The following is a 19,001-nucleotide window of genomic DNA, read 5'->3' on the forward strand; positions in this document are numbered from 1 at the left end:
TTTCTTAAAGAGGGAGTATTCTACTTTTCTGTATTTGAAACTCTGATGTAAAGTAACTACTCTGGATGTTCATACTGAACCTGTCCTCGGTCGGGCTTCAACATAAACATGTCTGAATCACTTGAGTTCACTTTGTGTTTGCTGTATCAATCCCCTCATGGCTCAGATATCACTTTCCACATTGACACACTAACAACTGCTCTCTGTCCTCCCTCAGGACTACAGCGTCCCAGACATTAGCCTGTTCCCAGAGGAGAACGCAGAAGGAAAGAAGGTTGTCTTCAGGGACACGTCTGATGACGCCAGGATCTTTGGATTCCCCATCAAGGCGAACTCCATCATCATTAACGCTGGACTGTGAGTTTGCTCGTCTACTCTGATTATTGCTTTGTATAATCTGTTTTATGCCGCTTTCAATCACTCCACTGTTGTTCCTTTCCTCCTGCTCAGATGGCTCGTGTACGCACACCCCTTCTTCCAGGGTGTACCCAGAGTCCTTGAGGTTGGGGGGTATCCCACCCCTGCAGCTTGGGGGGTAGAGACCCCTTATGTGGGGTCACTGCACCCACTAAAAATAGTAAGTGGTATTTTTAGTGCTGTGAATGGCCTCTGCTCTGTTTATTGTGTGAAGATTATGAAATGATGTGCTTTCTTTTAAAGGGGGAGCCAAGAGTGGAAAATATGAGTGAGCCAAAGGTGAGAAACTGCTGAGAAGACTGAACCAAAGCTATATTTCTCTTATCAAAATAACTGCTGAACACTGAGTGATTTTGAAATGACTCTTTGCTCTCCAGATTATGATCTATGAAAAGCCCTATTTCACGGGGAAATCAAGGATCATAACCACCAACTCAAAAGACTTCATGACCAGAGTCGACAGACAGCAGACGGCCTTCATGTACAGCGTCGGCTCCCTCAAAGTGCTCGGAGGAATGTGAGTGCTGTGTAATCACTCAACCTTGAAAAGTCAAAAATTATCAGAGAATCATTAGATTTGTGTTAACTGTGTGTGTCACTGCTTGTGCAGCTGGGTCGGCTATGAGAAGGAGGGCTACAGAGGCCACCAGTACCTGCTGGAGGAGGGGGAGTACCAGGACTGGAGGGTTTGGGGTGGCTGTGATTCTGAGCTGCGATCTGTCAGAGTTATACGAGCGGTGAGTTAATATTTGTTAATGAGTACTTCTTAAAATTGCAGATTAACTCTTCTTAAAAAATCATCAGACCAGTTTAACCTTCAAATAAGCCAACAAAGACACAATTATGAGAGTTTGGTCTCTTAGTTTTTCTCTTGTATCAGAAACCAAGTATATCAGACCAAGTTGAACAAAGGGTAGAATTTTAATCCAGGCAAATGTTGACCCAAAAATATAATTACAGCTGAGTTAACCCACTGTTTCATTCCCCTGCAGGACCTGATGGACCCTCTAATGGTGATGTTTGAGCAGCCAGAAGAAGACCAGGAGGGCATGCAGGAGGAAAACACCTTTGAAGTGATGGAGGCCATTCCTGACGTTGAACTGTTCCAATATAAAACCAACACACGCTCTATCCATGTGCTGAGTGGGGCGTAAGTACCATAACACTATATTGACTTCTTTTATGAATCACTAATCAGACTATAAGATGGGATTCATTTTGATAGGATGACATACAGTTTGGCATGACACAGGTTGAGACAGGATATGACACAATAAAGTAGGACACAACACAACTCGATACAACACACAAATATTTGCTTGGAAAAAGTCTATGACCGATAAGTCGTAATATTCAAGTTCTTATTTTTGGAAGTTGGCCAAAGGGCGGGAACTGTCTTCTGATACAATACTTACCTGTAATGATTCAATACCTACAAGTCTGATACCATATGTACTAGTATGATATGATACAATACTATGTGATACCATAGGATAGGCTGCCCTGTGGTACCATACAGTGTAATAAGCTAAGCTGCAATATCACACGGTACTATACAAAAGGATGATATGGGCAAGGCTTTGGTACGATTCTGTCCTATATGATAATAGATGATATGGTACCATAGCGTTGTACTATGCTGTACAGTACAGCACAATACTATGTGATGTGATATGATACCATACAAGAGGTTACGATAGGTTACTATATAACAAAATGTGATACAGTACAATACTATAGGATATAGTATGGTATGATACAATACAAAATGCTATACGGCGGTACAGTATATGGTACAGTGGTACAATCCAGTACAAAATGGAATTGTACGGAACGGTACGATACGGTAGGGTACGATACGATATGATACGGTACAGTACTGTACATTATGATATGATATGATATGAAACGTTATGATACAATACAATATAATTGTGTACCGTACATTATGATAAGTTACATTAGGGTATGATACAGTATTGTACAATACAATGAAAAAATATATCATGATTCAATGTGAAACACATTTTGGTACTTGATAATAATAACATAAGACACATTATAAGGAGCAATTTATTATAACAGGATAACCATAGAGTGTGATATGATAGAACTTGATTTGATATGGCACCATATAACACTATATGATATAAAAGGGAACATTACAATTTAGTAAGTTACCATATGATGCAATTACAGTACACTCCTTGATCCCCTAATGGAAATTTGTTTTGGACCCGAGTGCTGCAAATACGTATTTAAATAAATAATAATCAAAAGATCAGCAGCACACAGCATAGTCACTATATGACTCTTTCTCTCCTCCACCAGGTGGGTAGCTTACTCCCATGTAGACTTCTCTGGACACCAGTACATCTTAGAGAAAGGTTTCTACAACAACTGTGCTGACTGGGGCTCCAAAGACAATCGCATCTGCTCCGTGCAGCCCATCCTGCTGGTGAGGAAGACTGTGAAGAGTAGAAAACAAATCTATCGGGAAGGCCTTATTGTATAAATGTCTGACATGCTTTTTGTTTGCTGTTTCTCTCAGGCTCCAAGTGGCAGCTCCAGGTTCAGAGCTCAGGTATACTGTCTTAGCTTGCAGAGTTTTTGCTGTTGAAGTCTTCCATGTGCAAATATTTGTTTACTTCTTTTGTGTTTGTTGGTGAAAACTGCTATCTTGTTCATGTAAATATCTGAATTTATGTACTGGGCTTGCATGTCCCTGCACAAAAATGAGTTTCTGTCAGAATAAACTTAAATAAAATTGGAATGCAGGAGGTTTTCGAAGCAAAGGCACATCTCTGATACCCAAGGGGCTGTAGATAGAATTTTGTCATATAAAAATCTGACATGTAGAGGCATCACTACCCCAACTTTCTCCTTTTCTCCCCCATGTTCTAACTCTTGCCGCACAGTGCAAAAGTTCAACCTCTTATTTTGACACGTATTGGGTCAGGAACTACATCTGCATTTAGTTCCATGCAGAAGAAAACTCTTGTCTTCTGAAACATGCCATGAAATGACAAATCCTTGGGGTGCATCATTTATCCTGACACTTGTCTCTGTTTGGACCTTTTTAATATTCAAATACTGCAAGTAAAATACTGAACAGTCAGCGCCGTGGACTGCGTCCTAAGAAGAATTTTAAATCAGGGAACAAGTAGACAAAACTTGAACTCCAACGGCTAAAAAAAACGAGGATGAATAATTCACTCTCAGCATTTTTGTATTCAGTGCTTGAAAGGGTGGAAGATAAAAGAGTAAAGGGCTTGAGATTGTGTCTTACCTTTAACACTCTCCATCTGTCAGGTAATGCTCTACTCTCAGCCAGACTTCCAGGGTGAGTGTCACGTCTTTGATCGCAACCAGGAAGCAGTGCCAGAAAAATTACTGACAAAGTCCTGCAGAGTGTCAGGAGGAAGGTAGGCATTAACCTATTTTATCCTGAAAGAAAGTTTTAAACTAGTTAAGGAAGACCTTAAAAGCTAATTTCTTCTTGCACACACTTGATGTCTCTGTGCTTTAGCTGGGCGCTCTATGAGGATCAAAAGTTCTCTGGGAACTTGTACGTCCTTTCTGAAGGAGACTACCCCAATCTCACCAGCATGGGCTGTCTGTCTGGCAGCTCCATCCGCTCTCTCAAAGTCGTGCCACTGGTGAGAAAACACACACCAATAAAACTACCACTCTGTATTCCACCCTTTGTGTTGTTCACACCTGACCTCTTCTCATCTATCTCTTCTTGTCTAGACGCTCTCAGTTCCATCCATCTCTCTGTTCGGCCTCGAGTGTCTGGAGGGCAGGGAGATCACCACAGAGACAGAGGTAGTCAGCATGGTGGAAGAAGGCTTCAACAACCACATTCTGTCTGTTAGAGTCAACAGCGGCAGGTGGGCGTCTGGTTTTCTGTTACTGCAGATACTAAAGCGATCCAAGTTAAACACTCAGATCAGACTTGTTTGCTGAATTTTGATAGTAGCAGTACTAGACCTTCAGTTGTAACAACTTCATCATTCAAAAATTCAAAGTTGAGATATTCATCAGGGTATTCTTTCTGTCTTCTTTTGCAGTTGGGTGATATGTGAGCACAGCAACTACAGGGGGCGCCAGTTCCTCTTAGAGCCAATTGAAATCACCAACTGGCCCAAATTCAGCTCACTGCAGACTGTGGGATCGATGTACCCAGTCAGACAGGTTTGTCAACAGATCACCTGTACAGCTTTTTTTCCCCAACATAACCACTTAGCATCAGAGCTAACAATCACGAAATAATTCTTTACAACAAAAAAAGCATCCAAATACTTTTTTTTGACTCAGGATAATGTGCATTTTTGTTGTTTGAATCACAACAGGAGTTTTCGAATATCAATTAAAAGGACAAAATGTTTCGTTGTGTCAGTTTTTATTAAAAAAAAACCTTTGGTAGCTAGTTACCCTCTAAAACAGCAAATCAAGTGGACAGGGAAAATGGTTTAAACCTTCAGTGAGAAATATTTCCTGTTAAATCCAACAATTTTACCAAAGTGCAGGATGTAACAAGTCCAAACTTTAAATTTATTGCAGGAAATGACAAAATAGTTAAACCACATGCATTTTGTTAAAACAATGTTTGTTCATACTAAGTCAGCATGTAATATGTCTATGAACAGAACTGACACAATTGCATAATATTGTTCCTCTAATATTTGACATTTGTTTTCCATCATCTGTGAACTCTTGGACCCTTGGTCTATAAAACCAAATTTAGGGATGGGAATCAAAAACCGGTTCCTGTTGAGAACCGATAAGAAACATTTCAATCCATTGATATCGTTAGCCTTTGTGCTTAACGATTCCCTTCTCAATTCTTTACATTGTGCGGGAGCCGCCGGGCCTTATGTTGACTAGTCTGCTGCAGCTATCTTAGCTTAGCAGTTAGATAACGTTTCCCAAAAGAACTCTGATTCAGGATTTTCAGCTTGAAGTTTTACTGAAGAACTGACTTCATGAAGAAATGTCCATTGCTCTCTCTCAGGAGATTCATATTCAGTACATTTAAATTGGTATAAATCACCTTATTTACCAAAACAACAAAATAGCGCAAGCTTGATGCTAACGTATATGGGAAACTGCACTGATATGCTAGCAGTTAGCTTACATCAGTATAACTTCAGCTTCAGAATAGAATTTCAACTTTCATCACAGAAACAAATCACATCAACTACTGAGAATTTCATCTGTATCATATCTATCTACCGTATCTACTGGGCCATATGGTACGAATCTAACGCACCATATCTAATATACCATACAGATCATACCGTATCGTATATCAGATCTTGCGGTATAGACCATATGGTACAGTGTTTTACCAGATGACATCATTTCACACCCCTTACATAGTATCATAATATGTTGTGTAGTCTAGAGAATAAAATAAACCAGGTGTTCCTTGTTTTTTGACCAAAAAGTTAACAATGGTTTTCAGTGTACGTATTGGATCATGTTTCTAACATACCTTAGGGTATCATACCCTATCTCATCATGTCATACCCTATTGTACTGTATTGTATTCTGTTGTATCAGCCATAAAACAAAACCAACTAGCAATGCCCTGATATGTATGAAAATGTTGAAGCAAAGGTTTTCTTGTTTGTACTACTGCAGAAGAGACCCTTCTTCCGCATCAAGAACACAGAGAGAGGCCACTTCCTGTCCATCCAGGGCGGCGTGGAGGAGATGAAATCAGGGCGAGTTGTTGTGACTCCAGAAGTGGAGGGCATCAGTGACATCTGGTTCTATCAGGACGGCTTCATTAAGAGCAAGGTAACGTATGATCTATAGAAATTTTCAATTCTTTCTGAGATGCTAATATTGAATCCATCCTTACAATAAACTGCAAACGGGCATTACAGATGTCCCCGACCATGAGCCTCCAGGTGATGGGTAACATTGAGCCAGCAGCCAAAGTGGTTTTGTGGACGGAGACGCGGCAGCCCATCCAGACTTGGACAGCCAAGATGAAAGGCCTCATTAGCAGCCTGACGTTCCCTGGCATGGTGCTGGATGTCAAAGGTAAAGAAAAAAAACATGGACACTGGTTCATAGCATGATACTCACTTAATTTGACACTTTTGCAGAAGAATGGTCCTGGTTTTAGCCCTAACACAACAATTTAACAAACTATCCTTTTTTTCCAGGTGGGAAAACTTATGACAAGGACCATGTGGTGATAATGCCAGAGAGTGAGGAGAGACCGAGCCAACAGTGGGAGATTGAGCTGCTGTAACCTGATATGAAAAAAACTTTCCTCAGCAGTTCAGCAACAGGTTTTTCTCTCTACAGTGTATTTCTCAAATACTTCCGCTGCCTTTGTAGTGTAAATTATATCGGTGCCTTCAAAAAGTCCTGTGAATATTTTACCTTAATTCCAATTCCAGATTTAAAGAAGCAGTCATTTCTCTTCAATGACTGAGACTTTGTCTTTGACTTCAAACCTTTCTCCAAGTTACAGTTTGGGTATTTTATTGAGGATGTTTGTAAAATTCCCTGCTCATGTAAATACAGAGCAAACCATGTTACAGCTTTATTCTGGTTTCCTTGAGTTAGCAACAAGAGGCTCCTGATGCTGTGTACCTTTATAGATAACACATGAAGCCAAAGGAAAGTGTAGTGTGCAAATAAGTATATTTTTAAGGTATATTTTATATGTATTGTATGAACAGATGATTATTATGTGGGAGATATAGTTATGAAATGGGTTGTGTGTACTCTATTCCTCTATTTCTTATTGTATTTTTGTTATGAGTCGAGTTGTTACAAGGAGATGTGTGTTACCTGTTAATATTTGATACTGAAGATATGTCAAAGTTTATGTAAGAGGGAGTGGTTTTAAAGTATTAAATAAAATGATAAATAAATCTATGTTTGTTTCTTTCTTATTCTTAATTTTTTTATTACTCGTATTGTGTATCCATGGCAATGTATGATTTATTTCAGGATGGAATCATCAGTTAACACAATCACAACTTGATTAAACTAAGTAGCTATTTTGATTCATAAAGGCATTACTCTTCAGTTTCTAACAGCACTGTAGTCAAGTCATGGAATATCTGTTTAACAAGGAAACTCCTCAGCTGAGTTAAGGAGTCAAAAATAATGTGGGCAAAATGTGGCCTTATGCTCCATGCACCATAGAATAGAACCATCAAAAGGAGATTTTGGTCATTTTCCTCATTGAAAGGAACATTGGAAAGGATGAACTGGCCCCTAAAGTTTAGACTTTAACCATCCCACTAAGTAAGGCAAGTTGGAAAATAAATTGGACAGCTCCGTTATACGTTCCAAACCTTTGGCTTGAGTTGTAGAAGGCATGGGATAACATTAGTGTTCAAGTTCACTGGGAATATAATGACACTACGGCAAGACGTGCTGGTGTAACTGCTTTTAAAGACGGATAAACCAAACGTTAAAGTCACTTCTGATATTTTTTGTGCTTCAAGCAAATAGTCTGTACATGTCACATGATTCAAATTTGGAGGGAAAAAAATACTTTCAGATATGTCAGATGTTCTAATAATTTTGCCCACCACTCAACTCAAAGTTTGAGCTACCTCCCTCAGTTTAACCAACAAGTGCTGCAGAACTGGAGCTCATGCACTGGTGAACTTAGGCTTGGGCTGCCTTTGGACCAGGGCTCATTAATCAGTCGATGCTTTATTCCTTTTCATTTATCATTTCTTCTGGGATAAGTTTGATGTAATTAAGCATTTATCGTAAACATAATACTTACAGTCTGTGCATTTACAAAGGGTTCTAGTAGAGACTCTTCACTTAATCACACAGTAAAATTCACATGCTGCTCAGTTTTCTCTTCACTACAAGTTTTTTTGTTTGCTTTTTTAAGATTATCTATTTGTTTATTTATAACATACGATGTTATTCGTCTGTAAGCCACCAAACCTGGGTAACACTTTTTGTTCCTTCATATTTTGATTTTTTTGAATCATGATAAACTGAACCTCGGTCCTTGAACCTTGAAACCTTGATACGATACTAAAGCCACATTTCCACCAAGCAGTCCGGTTAAGATCAGTACCGTTTAGCATGGGTTGGTTTGGTTAGGCCTGGTACTGTTTGCTTTTCCTCAGCCAACCGTCCACCCTTGTGGTAGCTGGCATGTAAGCTAGATGCCGATAGACACAGCCCAGTCAAGCTTTGTTTCAAAGACTGTGTGTGGTCAGGAGAAATACAGCCGCTGTCCCATGTCAGTTATAATTCTTTCAATCAATTATTGGACTGCAGTGTTGTAGCTCCACCTTTTGGGATCAGATCGGTTTAGTTTGGCACCCCTGCAGAAGGGCATCTCAGTTATTTAGGGATCTGTTGGGATCTCTTGGTGGAAATGCCAAAATGAGCCGAGACGAACCAAACTGAACCACTTGGTGGAAACAGGGCTAAATGTTCTTTACTGACTTGGACACATCTCTGATTATTTTATTTTATTTCATTTTAGTGTGATTTAGACACAAACACTGAAGACTCGAGACTAGACTAAACTGGTGACTCGACTACAACACTGCAACCAATTTAAAACCTCCAAATCCCAATCACCCCCAGGTGTTCCCCAGGGTTCTGTTCTAGGGTCCTATCTATCCATCATTTATCTTCTATTATCAAATTTTACTGCTACACAGGTGACACCCAGATATACCTCTCCTCCAAACCAACCCCCACTCTCCCATCCACCTCCCTCCCTCACTGCACAGGAAATAAAATCATGGTCCAACTTTCGCAAACTCAACTGTGATAAAACCAAAATTCCCTTCACTGATACCAAACCCACGCTTACAAAATCTAACAGATTTTCCTTAACCGATGATAACCCCTCAGTTTCTCCCTCCCCCGAGGTTAAAAGTCCTGGTGCCTCCATTCTTGTTCACACCTTGGTCAGTTGGGCCACTAAATACAAATATTACAGACACACCCCTGCTTCAACTGATCATCACCTCACCTAACAGCGGCCTGTCTCAACTTCTGAATCAGCATCATTCACCACTGCTATTCTGGCTGAAGTTAAACTTATTCCGAATTTTGATTTGTTTAAAACGTTTCTTCTGTTTTAATCAGCACCGAGCACTTATAAGCTGAAATGAACTGAACTGTCCTCATGATACATCACATCGTTCTGTTGTTGGAGATCACCTTTGTTTGCACTAAACACACAGGTCTCATATTTCTCTAGCTCTGCAGATCAACATGAAAAAGACATCAAGCAGGTTATCATATTTGACAGATTAAAAGAGGAAGGACAAAAAGAAATGCTTAATGACTAAACAGAGACCCACTAGGTTTTCTGGGTGTGACACAAACACTAATGTCACTTGTAGCTGTGTGTCTTCTAGCTTTGAATGTGAATGGGATCTCTCCGTCTCTCTCCTGACTGAAGGAAAAGGGCGGATAAGGTGTTTTGGAGTATCAGATGTAATCACTGCCAGCCACAAATGCAGGCAGTGAAAGACCTTTTGTTCACTCTTGTGACACAATCCAGTTTTCAGGTCTTGTTGCTAAATAGACCATCAGGTTATACATGAGGGTGAGCGGTCCAGTCTTTCCTGAAACCAGACTTCCCGCCTCAGCTATCTCACAGAGATAACTTTCCTTCAAAAAGCTGTTTAACAACAAAGGTGCAACTTAAAAATGCAGCTCCACTTCCTGAGGGGACATGATTTATATTTTCTGGAATCAATCAGTGGTCACTTCACGGGTCAACCGTACTCAAACCTGACCGTCTGGATTCCTCATCTGCGAGGAATGCGAGGAGTTTACGGGTGGGTTGTCATAGTAATTCTTCAAGCTAGTAGTGTTGAGGATCCAGAGCTGTGGTTGGTCAGCTGCTTCAGTGACAGCGGGGGGTGTTGAAGTTCAGCAGGTGTGGTTGTAGTAAGAGTGGGAGTGGCTCGGATACAGAGCTGATTAGAGGAGGTTGTAAAAAAGCTCCACTACACCTCCACACCTTCCTTCAGCTGCACCTGGGATTCTGTTACAGGTAAAAAGAATAGATTAATACTTATTTTAAAGATCTGGAAAATATTTTGCATTTGTTGAATCCTGTTTGGGACATTTTGAATTTAGAGTGTCAAAGACGCTTGTTGTTGGCCACTTGGTTCAGACCAAACTGTTATTTTGTGATTAAAACAACAACTTTACAAGTCTTAATCCTAGCAGCACCTTCACTTTACTTGAGGTTAGGGTCAGAAGTGTATCTTGTAATGCTGTTTCAATCAATGTTTCTTTGATCAATCTCAGTGTGTTGACCACTCACATTCTTTGTCACAGTGAAAACAAAGCCATGGACCCTGATTACTTCAGATCTTACGTAAGTAGACATTCCCACCCTGTCTTTCCTCTGACTCCAAGACGCCACAGTTGTAGATAGTAAACCGTTGGCTTGTGTTCTGGGTTTATCTGCATGCCTTTCAGTGTTATCTACAATCCTTGATGTGGGTGATGACTCCTGGCCAACACAAATTACGCAATACAGATATTCACGTAGATCCTAATATATTGAAAATGAGCTAAAGAAAAGATAAACTTGGGTCTATCTTATTAAATACATCATCTCTTGCTTTGTTTCCTATTTCATGATCTCTCTGCACCCTAACACCCAGGTCTCAGTAAAACCATTCTTCTTCTTTGCCCTATAGGAGATGTGCTGGGGTACCCTCGGTACAATCCGACCCTTCTCCAATTTCCATCCCGACAGAGATGTCAAAGAGATCTGGACAGCACTTGAGAAGAAAGGTACTGGGTTTGTTAGTCAGCAGTGTACACAATCTGATTATTTTTATTCTGCTAATCGCTCCCAGCCCTGTTGTCAAATATTACTCTGTATTAAAATCCAAAACCAAACACTGTTTTTCCCAGACACAAGAACTCTGGTGAGGATCCTGACTAATCGAAGCAGCGCTCAGAGACAAGTGATCGCCCAAACCTTTGAGGAAAGCACACAGAAGGTGAATATGAAAATCTATTAATATCAAATGTTTCCAACATTCACTCAAGTGAAACAGAACGTAGAGCTGCAATAGTAACACCCTGTGTGTTTGCTCTCCAAGCTGTTTGCAGATCAAACATTACAGACATGCTTCCAAAGGGGTCAAACACACCTTTGTTTAGACAGGGAGCAGCTCCTTATGTGATGTAAAAACCCATAATTTTTTAAAGAGAGGGCTGAAGGATGTGATGGATAAACTAAGAAATTATTAATAAAAGGATCGGGACCTCCTGGGGAGGGTCATAAAACTATGATTCCATATTCCATCAAGTATTGTAAAATATTAACAAAAATAGACATTTTGTTTTATGTGTAACCACATAAACAGGAAGTATCTGACACAAACACAAAAATATGTATACATGGTAGTCTAATTCCCATCCATCAGCTTTTTATTATGATTACAACAGTGCTACAATTTATTCAGCTTTGCAGGTGCTGCCATTAAGTGCAGGATTTATTTTACTTTATTTCATTTTATTTATTATTATTATTATTATTATTATTATTATTATTATTATTATTATTATTATTTATTTATTTATCTATTTATTTATTTATCTATTTATTTATTTATTTATTTATTTATTTATTAGTATAGAATAATCTAGCCAACAAACCACAATTAATTGCTGCAATAATATACCTCAACCTGTAACAACATTCAGTAATTGGTGCTGAAAATTCACCAAGAGCTGAGTCTTAGACCTTCTGACTCATTCTCTCCCTGAGGACAAAGAGGAGAAGGGTCAGCTCAAGTGGCTAAGTGTTCCCTGAACAGATGAGTTTCCAGACATCTCTTAAAAGTAGAAAGGGACTCTGCAGATCATATAGCGTTAGACAATTCATTCCACCATTTGGGCACAAAGGAGGAGAAGAGTCTGGCTAGTGATTTGGAGACGCGCTGGGCTGGGAGCACCAGGCGTCTGTCACAGGCAAAGCGTAGCAGGCGAGAAGGAGTGCAGACCTGGATAAGGGACCCCAGGTAGGAAGGAGCTGTTCTTGTCAATGTTTTGAAAGTCAGAAGAAGAGCTTTAAATTTGATTTGAGCTGCTACTGGAAGCCAGTGAGGAGAGATTAACAGCAGGGTGACGTGCTGTTTTGGGCTTGTTAAAGACCAGACATGCTGCTACATAAATTACCATTTATTATCTTTGGCTCTTTGTGTTTGTTTTTGTGTGTTTCTGGATTGACCTTTTTGTGTATTTCCACTGAAGAGGACCTGGGCTCTAGCATAGCTATTTTCAGGGTCAAAAGCTGAAAGACTGGGATCTCCTAGGTCTAGGTGTAGGTCTAGGTCACATAACAGAAAGGCATCAGTCAAAGCACACAAGCCGATGTGTCCTCCTCCAGCGCCTTTGATCTGCAGTTAAAAATGTTACAAAGATCAGCTTACTCAAACCCAAATCCTCCTGCAGCAAATTCCACACAGCAGACATTTTGTTGCTCTCCATTTCCAGAATTACTGTGAGGTCAGAGAGTGAAAACAAGATCTGTGAAAGGGTAGCAGAATGGAAACTGTAGCTTCCAGCATTTAAAAAACAAAACAAAACATTGATATGTTTGTTTCTTGTCTGATTCAATGAATTGGGTCTCAACAAAGAAAAATACACAAACAGTTAAAAATAAACGTGTTGTTCTTTGCTCTTCCCCTCTAGGATCTTTCTGCTGGTGTAAAGAAAGCTGTGGCAGGAGATCTTGAAGGTTTACTACTCGATCTGCTGATGCCTCCTCTGCAGTATGAGGCTCACCGCCTACAGCAGGCCATGGCGGTGAGACAGAGTTTTCATTAATGTACAGCACGGTAAAGATTTTTTGGCCTGTGTGCTTGAATACCCTCTGATTCTGTCTGTAGTTTCACAAGACTCATGTGTGCGTGTGTCTGTGTGTGTGTGTGCAGGGCTTAGGCACTGATGAGGAAACACTTCTAGAGATGCTGTGTACACGCTCTGGAAAGCAGCTTCAAGAAACCAGTGAAGTATTCCAACAGAGTAAGTTAAAAAACTTTCCCGCAACTTTTTTAACGACTGAAAAGAAGATTTAATTCCCTGCCTCCCAAAACCTCTTTCATATTGTTTTTTTGTCTGTTCCCAGTGTATAAGAAAGACCTGGAGAAGGAGCTGAAAGGAGAAACCAGTGGAGACTTCGCAAAGCTCGTTGTGGCTTTGTTAAATGTAATTTGAGGATTTATTTTCTCACAATCGTTTCTCACATTTTCCAATTTTGATTAAAAATGAGACATGATTTTGAGGAGCATTCCAACATCAAATTTTTTAAGTGTTTTAATGATGCTGATCTAAAGTGTCGCCCTGCTCCTCTTTTCCAACAGAAAGACAGTGTTGCAAGTTCGGTCCAAAGAGATGTTGAGGTAATAACTTAACACAATAACACAATCCTTTCTTCAACAATTATGGTTGATAAATGATGTTTTATTTTGAAATGTTATTTATAATTAGCAGAAACAGTGTTTTTCTGAGTAAGCAGCTAAGCCAGGCGAATAGTTTTAAAAATCCAATATGTATGAATTTAAAGAGGGGGGTAGTATGATTGCCTACATTTCATGTATAAATATAATTTAACACTGCTTAATGTTCATACTAAACACAAGGAGATTTTCAAACCACTATGTATTCATATGTTGTAGAAATCCCTGAATCTGTTTGTGAACTGCTCAGAAAGGTCCGCTTTCAAGATCTTTACGTGACTAAATGAAATGATGATGAGGTCATGTATAGGAAGTGTGGGCCTTAAACACCAAGGTCTGCCCCTGACAGACCTCCAAAAGTCTTACCAATCAGAGGGAAGTGGGTTTGTGGAGTGGGGAGCTTTAAAGAGACAGCAGCTCAAATACAAAGTTTCAGACAGAAGCTGAAATAAGGGTATTTGAAAACTGCAGTGTGAGGTTTTTTTTTTTTTTTTTAAAGCTGTGAATCATGTAAAGCTGCTACAGGAGTGCCAGAGGGACAATATAAAGCTTAAAAAAGTGATTGTTAAGTCGACTACACAATGTTGTGTAGGACAGACACAGCCAGGTAATGAATAGCTACTAGCATTATGCTAATGCTCAATGACCCAGATGTAAATAAGCAAAGATGACAGATGGTATCAGGTAATGGCATCAGTTTGGTAGGATTTTAATCTATAGCAGAGAGAAGTTATTTGAAGTGTGATCACCACAGACATGTACATTGATCTGCAATTGGGGGTTCGTGATGCAAGCTCTGCTATCATCAGCCACACTGAAGTTAATCAATTTGACATTATCTTCGGACTCAGTGACCCAGTGTTTTCTCACCTCTGAAAGAGTCAGTAAGTTTGAATTTATACTATTTTTTGAAGCATAAATGGCTTCAAAACAGCCCTAATTTTACTGATTTTTTATTCACCAACAGATTTAGAACACTATACATTAGTGACAGGAGACGTGTTTACTCACCTTAGCAGACCTAAAACATGCCCCATACTTGGCTGAGATCAGCTTGATTTTAATCTGTTTGGCTGGAAGTCGGATTAAACATCTGCTAAAGACAACTAAGCATAAGTTTATAGATTCAGCAAGTCACAGGCTGTGTATTAATTACCAACTCAAAAAGAAGGAGGTATTGAGTAATTTGTTTAGGCCTGTTTGAAAAGCATGCACACCACGACACTATTGTTCTCATAATCACAGGCACATTGTCTTTATTCTTCTAGGCCCTCTGTGCGTCCCTGAATGGAAAAAAAGCAGATCCAGGTCCATGGATAGACATCCTGACCTCCAGAGACATGAACCATCTTGACAAAGGTGAGGGTGTGGTCTTTTTTTGTATTGGTCCATCTGTGTAACAACTTAATTTCCACTGACTTCGTCTGTTCCTGACAGTGCTGATGCATGTGGAGCTGGAGAGAGGACAGATGGCGGAACAGATTGTGGAGAAAAGCTTTTCAGGAGATCTTGAACTGGGTTTATCCATTTTAGGTAAATATTGTCATAGATACAGAAAATGAGAAATTATTCAGCCCTCTGTGTGTTGATTGGTCACTGATAATATTACTTATCGTTGTAACAGTTCAGTGCATTCAGGCCCCTTATGTCTACCTCGCCAAAAGACTAGCTACAATGAAGGTAAGAAGCATCAAATTTCCATCTCATTCTGATTTTTTTTTTGGAAATGGGGAATGAAATGTATTAAAAAACACTATGACTGATGGGTTGGTGAGTCATTTTAACACAACTTTGAATTAATGTATCCAATTTATGCCCCTAGTTACAGCCATGGAAAGTATTGCATCAAGCTTTCTATGCTAACGCTAACTCTAAAATGAGCTATTTGTCAACAATTCACCAATGTTTCAGATGAACATTAGGATTGGCTGGTGTTCACCACGTTGACAGACATCAGCCACTGACAAACAGTGTGTCATGAACCAAAGCTTGTAGCTGAAGTTTGTTGGTTATGTTGTATCAGTTTAATGACAGTAAGCTAGCTCATGGTTTAGCCTCGAGGCCCTGTGTACACATTTCTGCCTTTCAGATCCATTATACTTTTTTTTTAACTCTGACCTATTAGCTGCATTAAGGGACACTGCCCATGTTATCTTTGTGTTGATATGACGACATTAAACCCATTTCAGTGAGGGAAAAAAAACAGTGTTCTCACACAATAATAATCATAACTTAATTTACAAAGACCAAGTTTAGTTGTCATAATCATTACTTAAACTATACACACCAAACAAAGGCTTGAGTCTCAAGAGGTTAGAGAGGAGGTTTTTATTGGGTAGAAGAAGTCACAAACATCATATCTTGTCGTTTATTTTCAGTGAGTGTCTTTAAATGCAAAAAGAAAAAAAATGTAGGCACTGGAACCAGCTGTTGAGTAAAAGCATTGGCCCTAAATTTCACAATCTGTGTTTCTTGTTGGTCCTCTATTTAAACAAACTGCAACATTTCTACAGTAGTCCAGAATGGACAAACCACTGGCAGAAGACTACCCCTTGGGTTTTTTGACCACTCCTACAAACTTAAAAAGGATGGTGAAGAAGTTGTATGTCAACCTCACCATTTTGTGCATTTGTGCCACTAGGTGGCACTAGATGTTCAGCTCACATGTTGACCACTTTGATACAGCTGGAGTACGAAAAGTCCTACACAGGTAAACTGACATACACTGCTACACCATGGAAGGAACTTTTTTAATGTTTACATGCAATGATGAATGGCTCAATAGTAAAACTTGTAAAGAAAAACTGAAATTTAACAGAAATTTTGGTCGGGACCATTCTTGTCATTTTTTTTTTAATTTTTTTTTTTTTGTGTGTGTGTAACAAGTTATATTTGACAATATGGCACTGTTCTGGGAGCGCCCTGACCTTGCACAAGTGGAATGCCAAAAGCTGAAGAGGGGAGAGCACATCTCCCCTCCTTTTTGTGGGCATGCAAGGAAATACAAGGCAGAGCAACAGCAAAAAACACAAGTTTTCTCAATCAGCATCATCAATCGCAGGTTTGATTCCTGGCCTTTACATGTTTACACACAAGTCTTACTCCCCCTATATAGGCTGACATTTTTTCAGGATTCCCATGGAATGGGAGTCAACTTTACTATTAAGCACAAGTTTGCGACGGTCAGGATAAAAAGTTAATGAGAGCAACGGGAGGGGGAACTAATCAGGAAGATAAAATATAATATGTGACATGTGCCTCTACTTTCTAGTTTATTTCCAATTAGCCTACACTGTAATACAAGTGAAAAGAACTACTCTTTCCAGAAGCCAACAGTTCTTCAGTTCAGTGGAATTCATTTGCAAAGCAAAGTAAGAAGTAAGAACCGATCTATTAAGCTGACTGACCTGGCAGGGGAGTCGGAAATATTGCTATTGCCTATGCTAAACAGTACCAACTGCTCAATAAATCAGTAAAATGAAGCTTCAGATGTTTGGGTTTATTACAGTAAGGTAGGCATTTTTGTTTGGATTGAGGCAATAAATGGCTCCTAATTTTACTGCAGATGAGCTGTACCTGTTGTGAAGTAATCTAAAAAAGAATGGTGAGGAAAATCAAATTCAAAGTTTTGCCTAAAAACTAAAAGAAAATGGAAAAATGGGAGCGGGATGGGAGTGGGAGTCATTTTACCAGGAGTAGGATGGGACAAGATTTTTTTGTTGTTGTTCTGGCCCAGGACTGGTCCCCTCCACGCATTTTCTGTCAGCTGTCCCATCAAAATAAAAGAAATGAAAACAATTCTTCACTTTGACTCTTTCAGGCACCCGTAGTGCAGGGGATCCTGGTGTCTCACTGTGAGGAAGACCTGCTGTGTATCCGAGCTGCCTTCCTTAAATTAACAGGAACCTCTCTCTACACAGCTCTACAGGTGGGTCACACTCACGGTACTGATCCTTGACAGACCAATCACACACTGATGGGATTATGTGTTGTTCGTATTAAGAATGTTTTAATGAGAAGAGTCATTTTTGAACAGACATTGTACAAAACCATAGAGTCATGTTTACATGTGCACTTTTTCCAACAGAGCAAGTTCAAAGGAGATTATCTTCAAGCTCTGCTGGCCATCTGTCGATCTGAAGATTAATTTAGATGCTTGAATCCAGAAACTTTTATTTGTTTTGTATTTCTACTTTCCTTTTTGAATCAAATTATGGTGCAAAATTAAAAACTATATTCCACCACTGCCTTCATATGACCTTTTGTTCTTTGTATATACTTTTTTAATGACCCTTGCAATCAAATTAGAGGGAAGAAGATTTGAGTACAGTTCAATTACTTGTTTTTCATGCTTTGAATATTGCTACCAAACTTCCTCTTCACTTTGATGTCAAGTCTTCAACGAGTGGCGCTTTCATGAGAAAAGTTCCCCTTTTCTGTAAATCATTTAAAAGTAGTTTCTTTAAATTTCTTTGGGAAACATTGTTTCCTTTTTTGTCTCAGAGCTACATTTCACCAGTTGGTAAAACATTTTTCCTTAAATAAATACTAAAAAACAAAGAGTGTAAGAGAATTCCTGCTTCCCACAGAACAGTGACTGAGCAGCAGATTCAACAAATACCTAAAGTTTGTTTACACATACAGTCAACGCACAGCTAGAATCAGCTCAAATTTCTAGTTAATGTTCTGTTAAAAGTTGTGATTTTTCTAGATTCTATTTGTTAATTTGGTACCATCTTTGGAGTGCATCATCCATTTAATTTTTATACCTCAAAAAGAGATGAGTTACTCAGGTCTTTCAGTCTTTAGTTGGATTTACAGGGTTCTGCTCAGTGGCAGAGAGTGTACAACAACAATGGCGCGACAGAAAGCATCAAAGATGCTTCCACTCCGGAGCCTCTGTTTTCAGTCGTGATGGTTTGGGTTGTGAAAGTCATTGTTGTCGTTGTCATTTCTGTCATGTTGCTGGTTGGATAAGCAGTGCTAGAGTGAGCCGGGTTGGTCATAGTTGAGCTGTTTGTTGGAGTAAAGGCTGTAGTCATCGGCACAGAGGTTGGACCACCTGTACCGGTGGCAGGAGCTGCTGAAGTGACGTTTGAAGGGGGAGGTGTAGTTGTTGGC

The 19,001-nt window shown here is 39.5% G+C and overlaps 2 protein-coding genes across 2 annotated transcripts in view; both read left to right on the top strand.

The window, feature by feature from the left end:
* Positions 1-7,282, top strand: part of crybg2 (crystallin beta-gamma domain containing 2) — a 54,824-nt gene extending 47,542 nt beyond the window's left edge. The window contains exons 10-24 of the mRNA XM_074686735.1: positions 218-357; positions 451-577; positions 661-696; positions 795-934; positions 1,028-1,154; positions 1,410-1,567; positions 2,749-2,875; positions 2,969-3,001; positions 3,730-3,842; positions 3,947-4,076; positions 4,171-4,310; positions 4,491-4,614; positions 6,067-6,225; positions 6,315-6,474; positions 6,600-7,282. Coding sequence (XP_074542836.1) covers positions 218-357; positions 451-577; positions 661-696; positions 795-934; positions 1,028-1,154; positions 1,410-1,567; positions 2,749-2,875; positions 2,969-3,001; positions 3,730-3,842; positions 3,947-4,076; positions 4,171-4,310; positions 4,491-4,614; positions 6,067-6,225; positions 6,315-6,474; positions 6,600-6,688 — 1,803 coding nt within the window. The 3' untranslated portion in view covers positions 6,689-7,282. The remainder of the gene's footprint in view (positions 1-217; positions 358-450; positions 578-660; positions 697-794; positions 935-1,027; positions 1,155-1,409; positions 1,568-2,748; positions 2,876-2,968; positions 3,002-3,729; positions 3,843-3,946; positions 4,077-4,170; positions 4,311-4,490; positions 4,615-6,066; positions 6,226-6,314; positions 6,475-6,599) is intronic.
* A 3,093-nt stretch (positions 7,283-10,375) lies between these two features.
* anxa14 (annexin A14) lies at positions 10,376-18,106 on the top strand. The gene is made up of 13 exons (XM_074687520.1): positions 10,376-10,447; positions 10,738-10,777; positions 11,106-11,202; positions 11,326-11,414; positions 13,114-13,227; positions 13,356-13,446; positions 13,550-13,629; positions 13,785-13,823; positions 15,149-15,239; positions 15,318-15,413; positions 15,505-15,560; positions 17,701-17,808; positions 17,968-18,106. The coding sequence occupies exons 2-13, from the start codon at positions 10,751-10,753 to the stop codon at positions 18,025-18,027; spliced, it is 948 nt and encodes a 315-aa protein (XP_074543621.1). The 5' UTR covers positions 10,376-10,447; positions 10,738-10,750; the 3' UTR covers positions 18,028-18,106.
* Positions 18,107-19,001: the final 895 nt, after the last annotated feature.

This window comes from Halichoeres trimaculatus, unplaced genomic scaffold, assembly GCF_033239565.1.
Source record: "Halichoeres trimaculatus isolate MK-OKI-2021-1 unplaced genomic scaffold, fHalTri1.1 fHalTri1_scaffold_14, whole genome shotgun sequence".
NCBI lineage: Eukaryota > Metazoa > Chordata > Actinopteri > Labriformes > Labridae > Halichoeres > Halichoeres trimaculatus.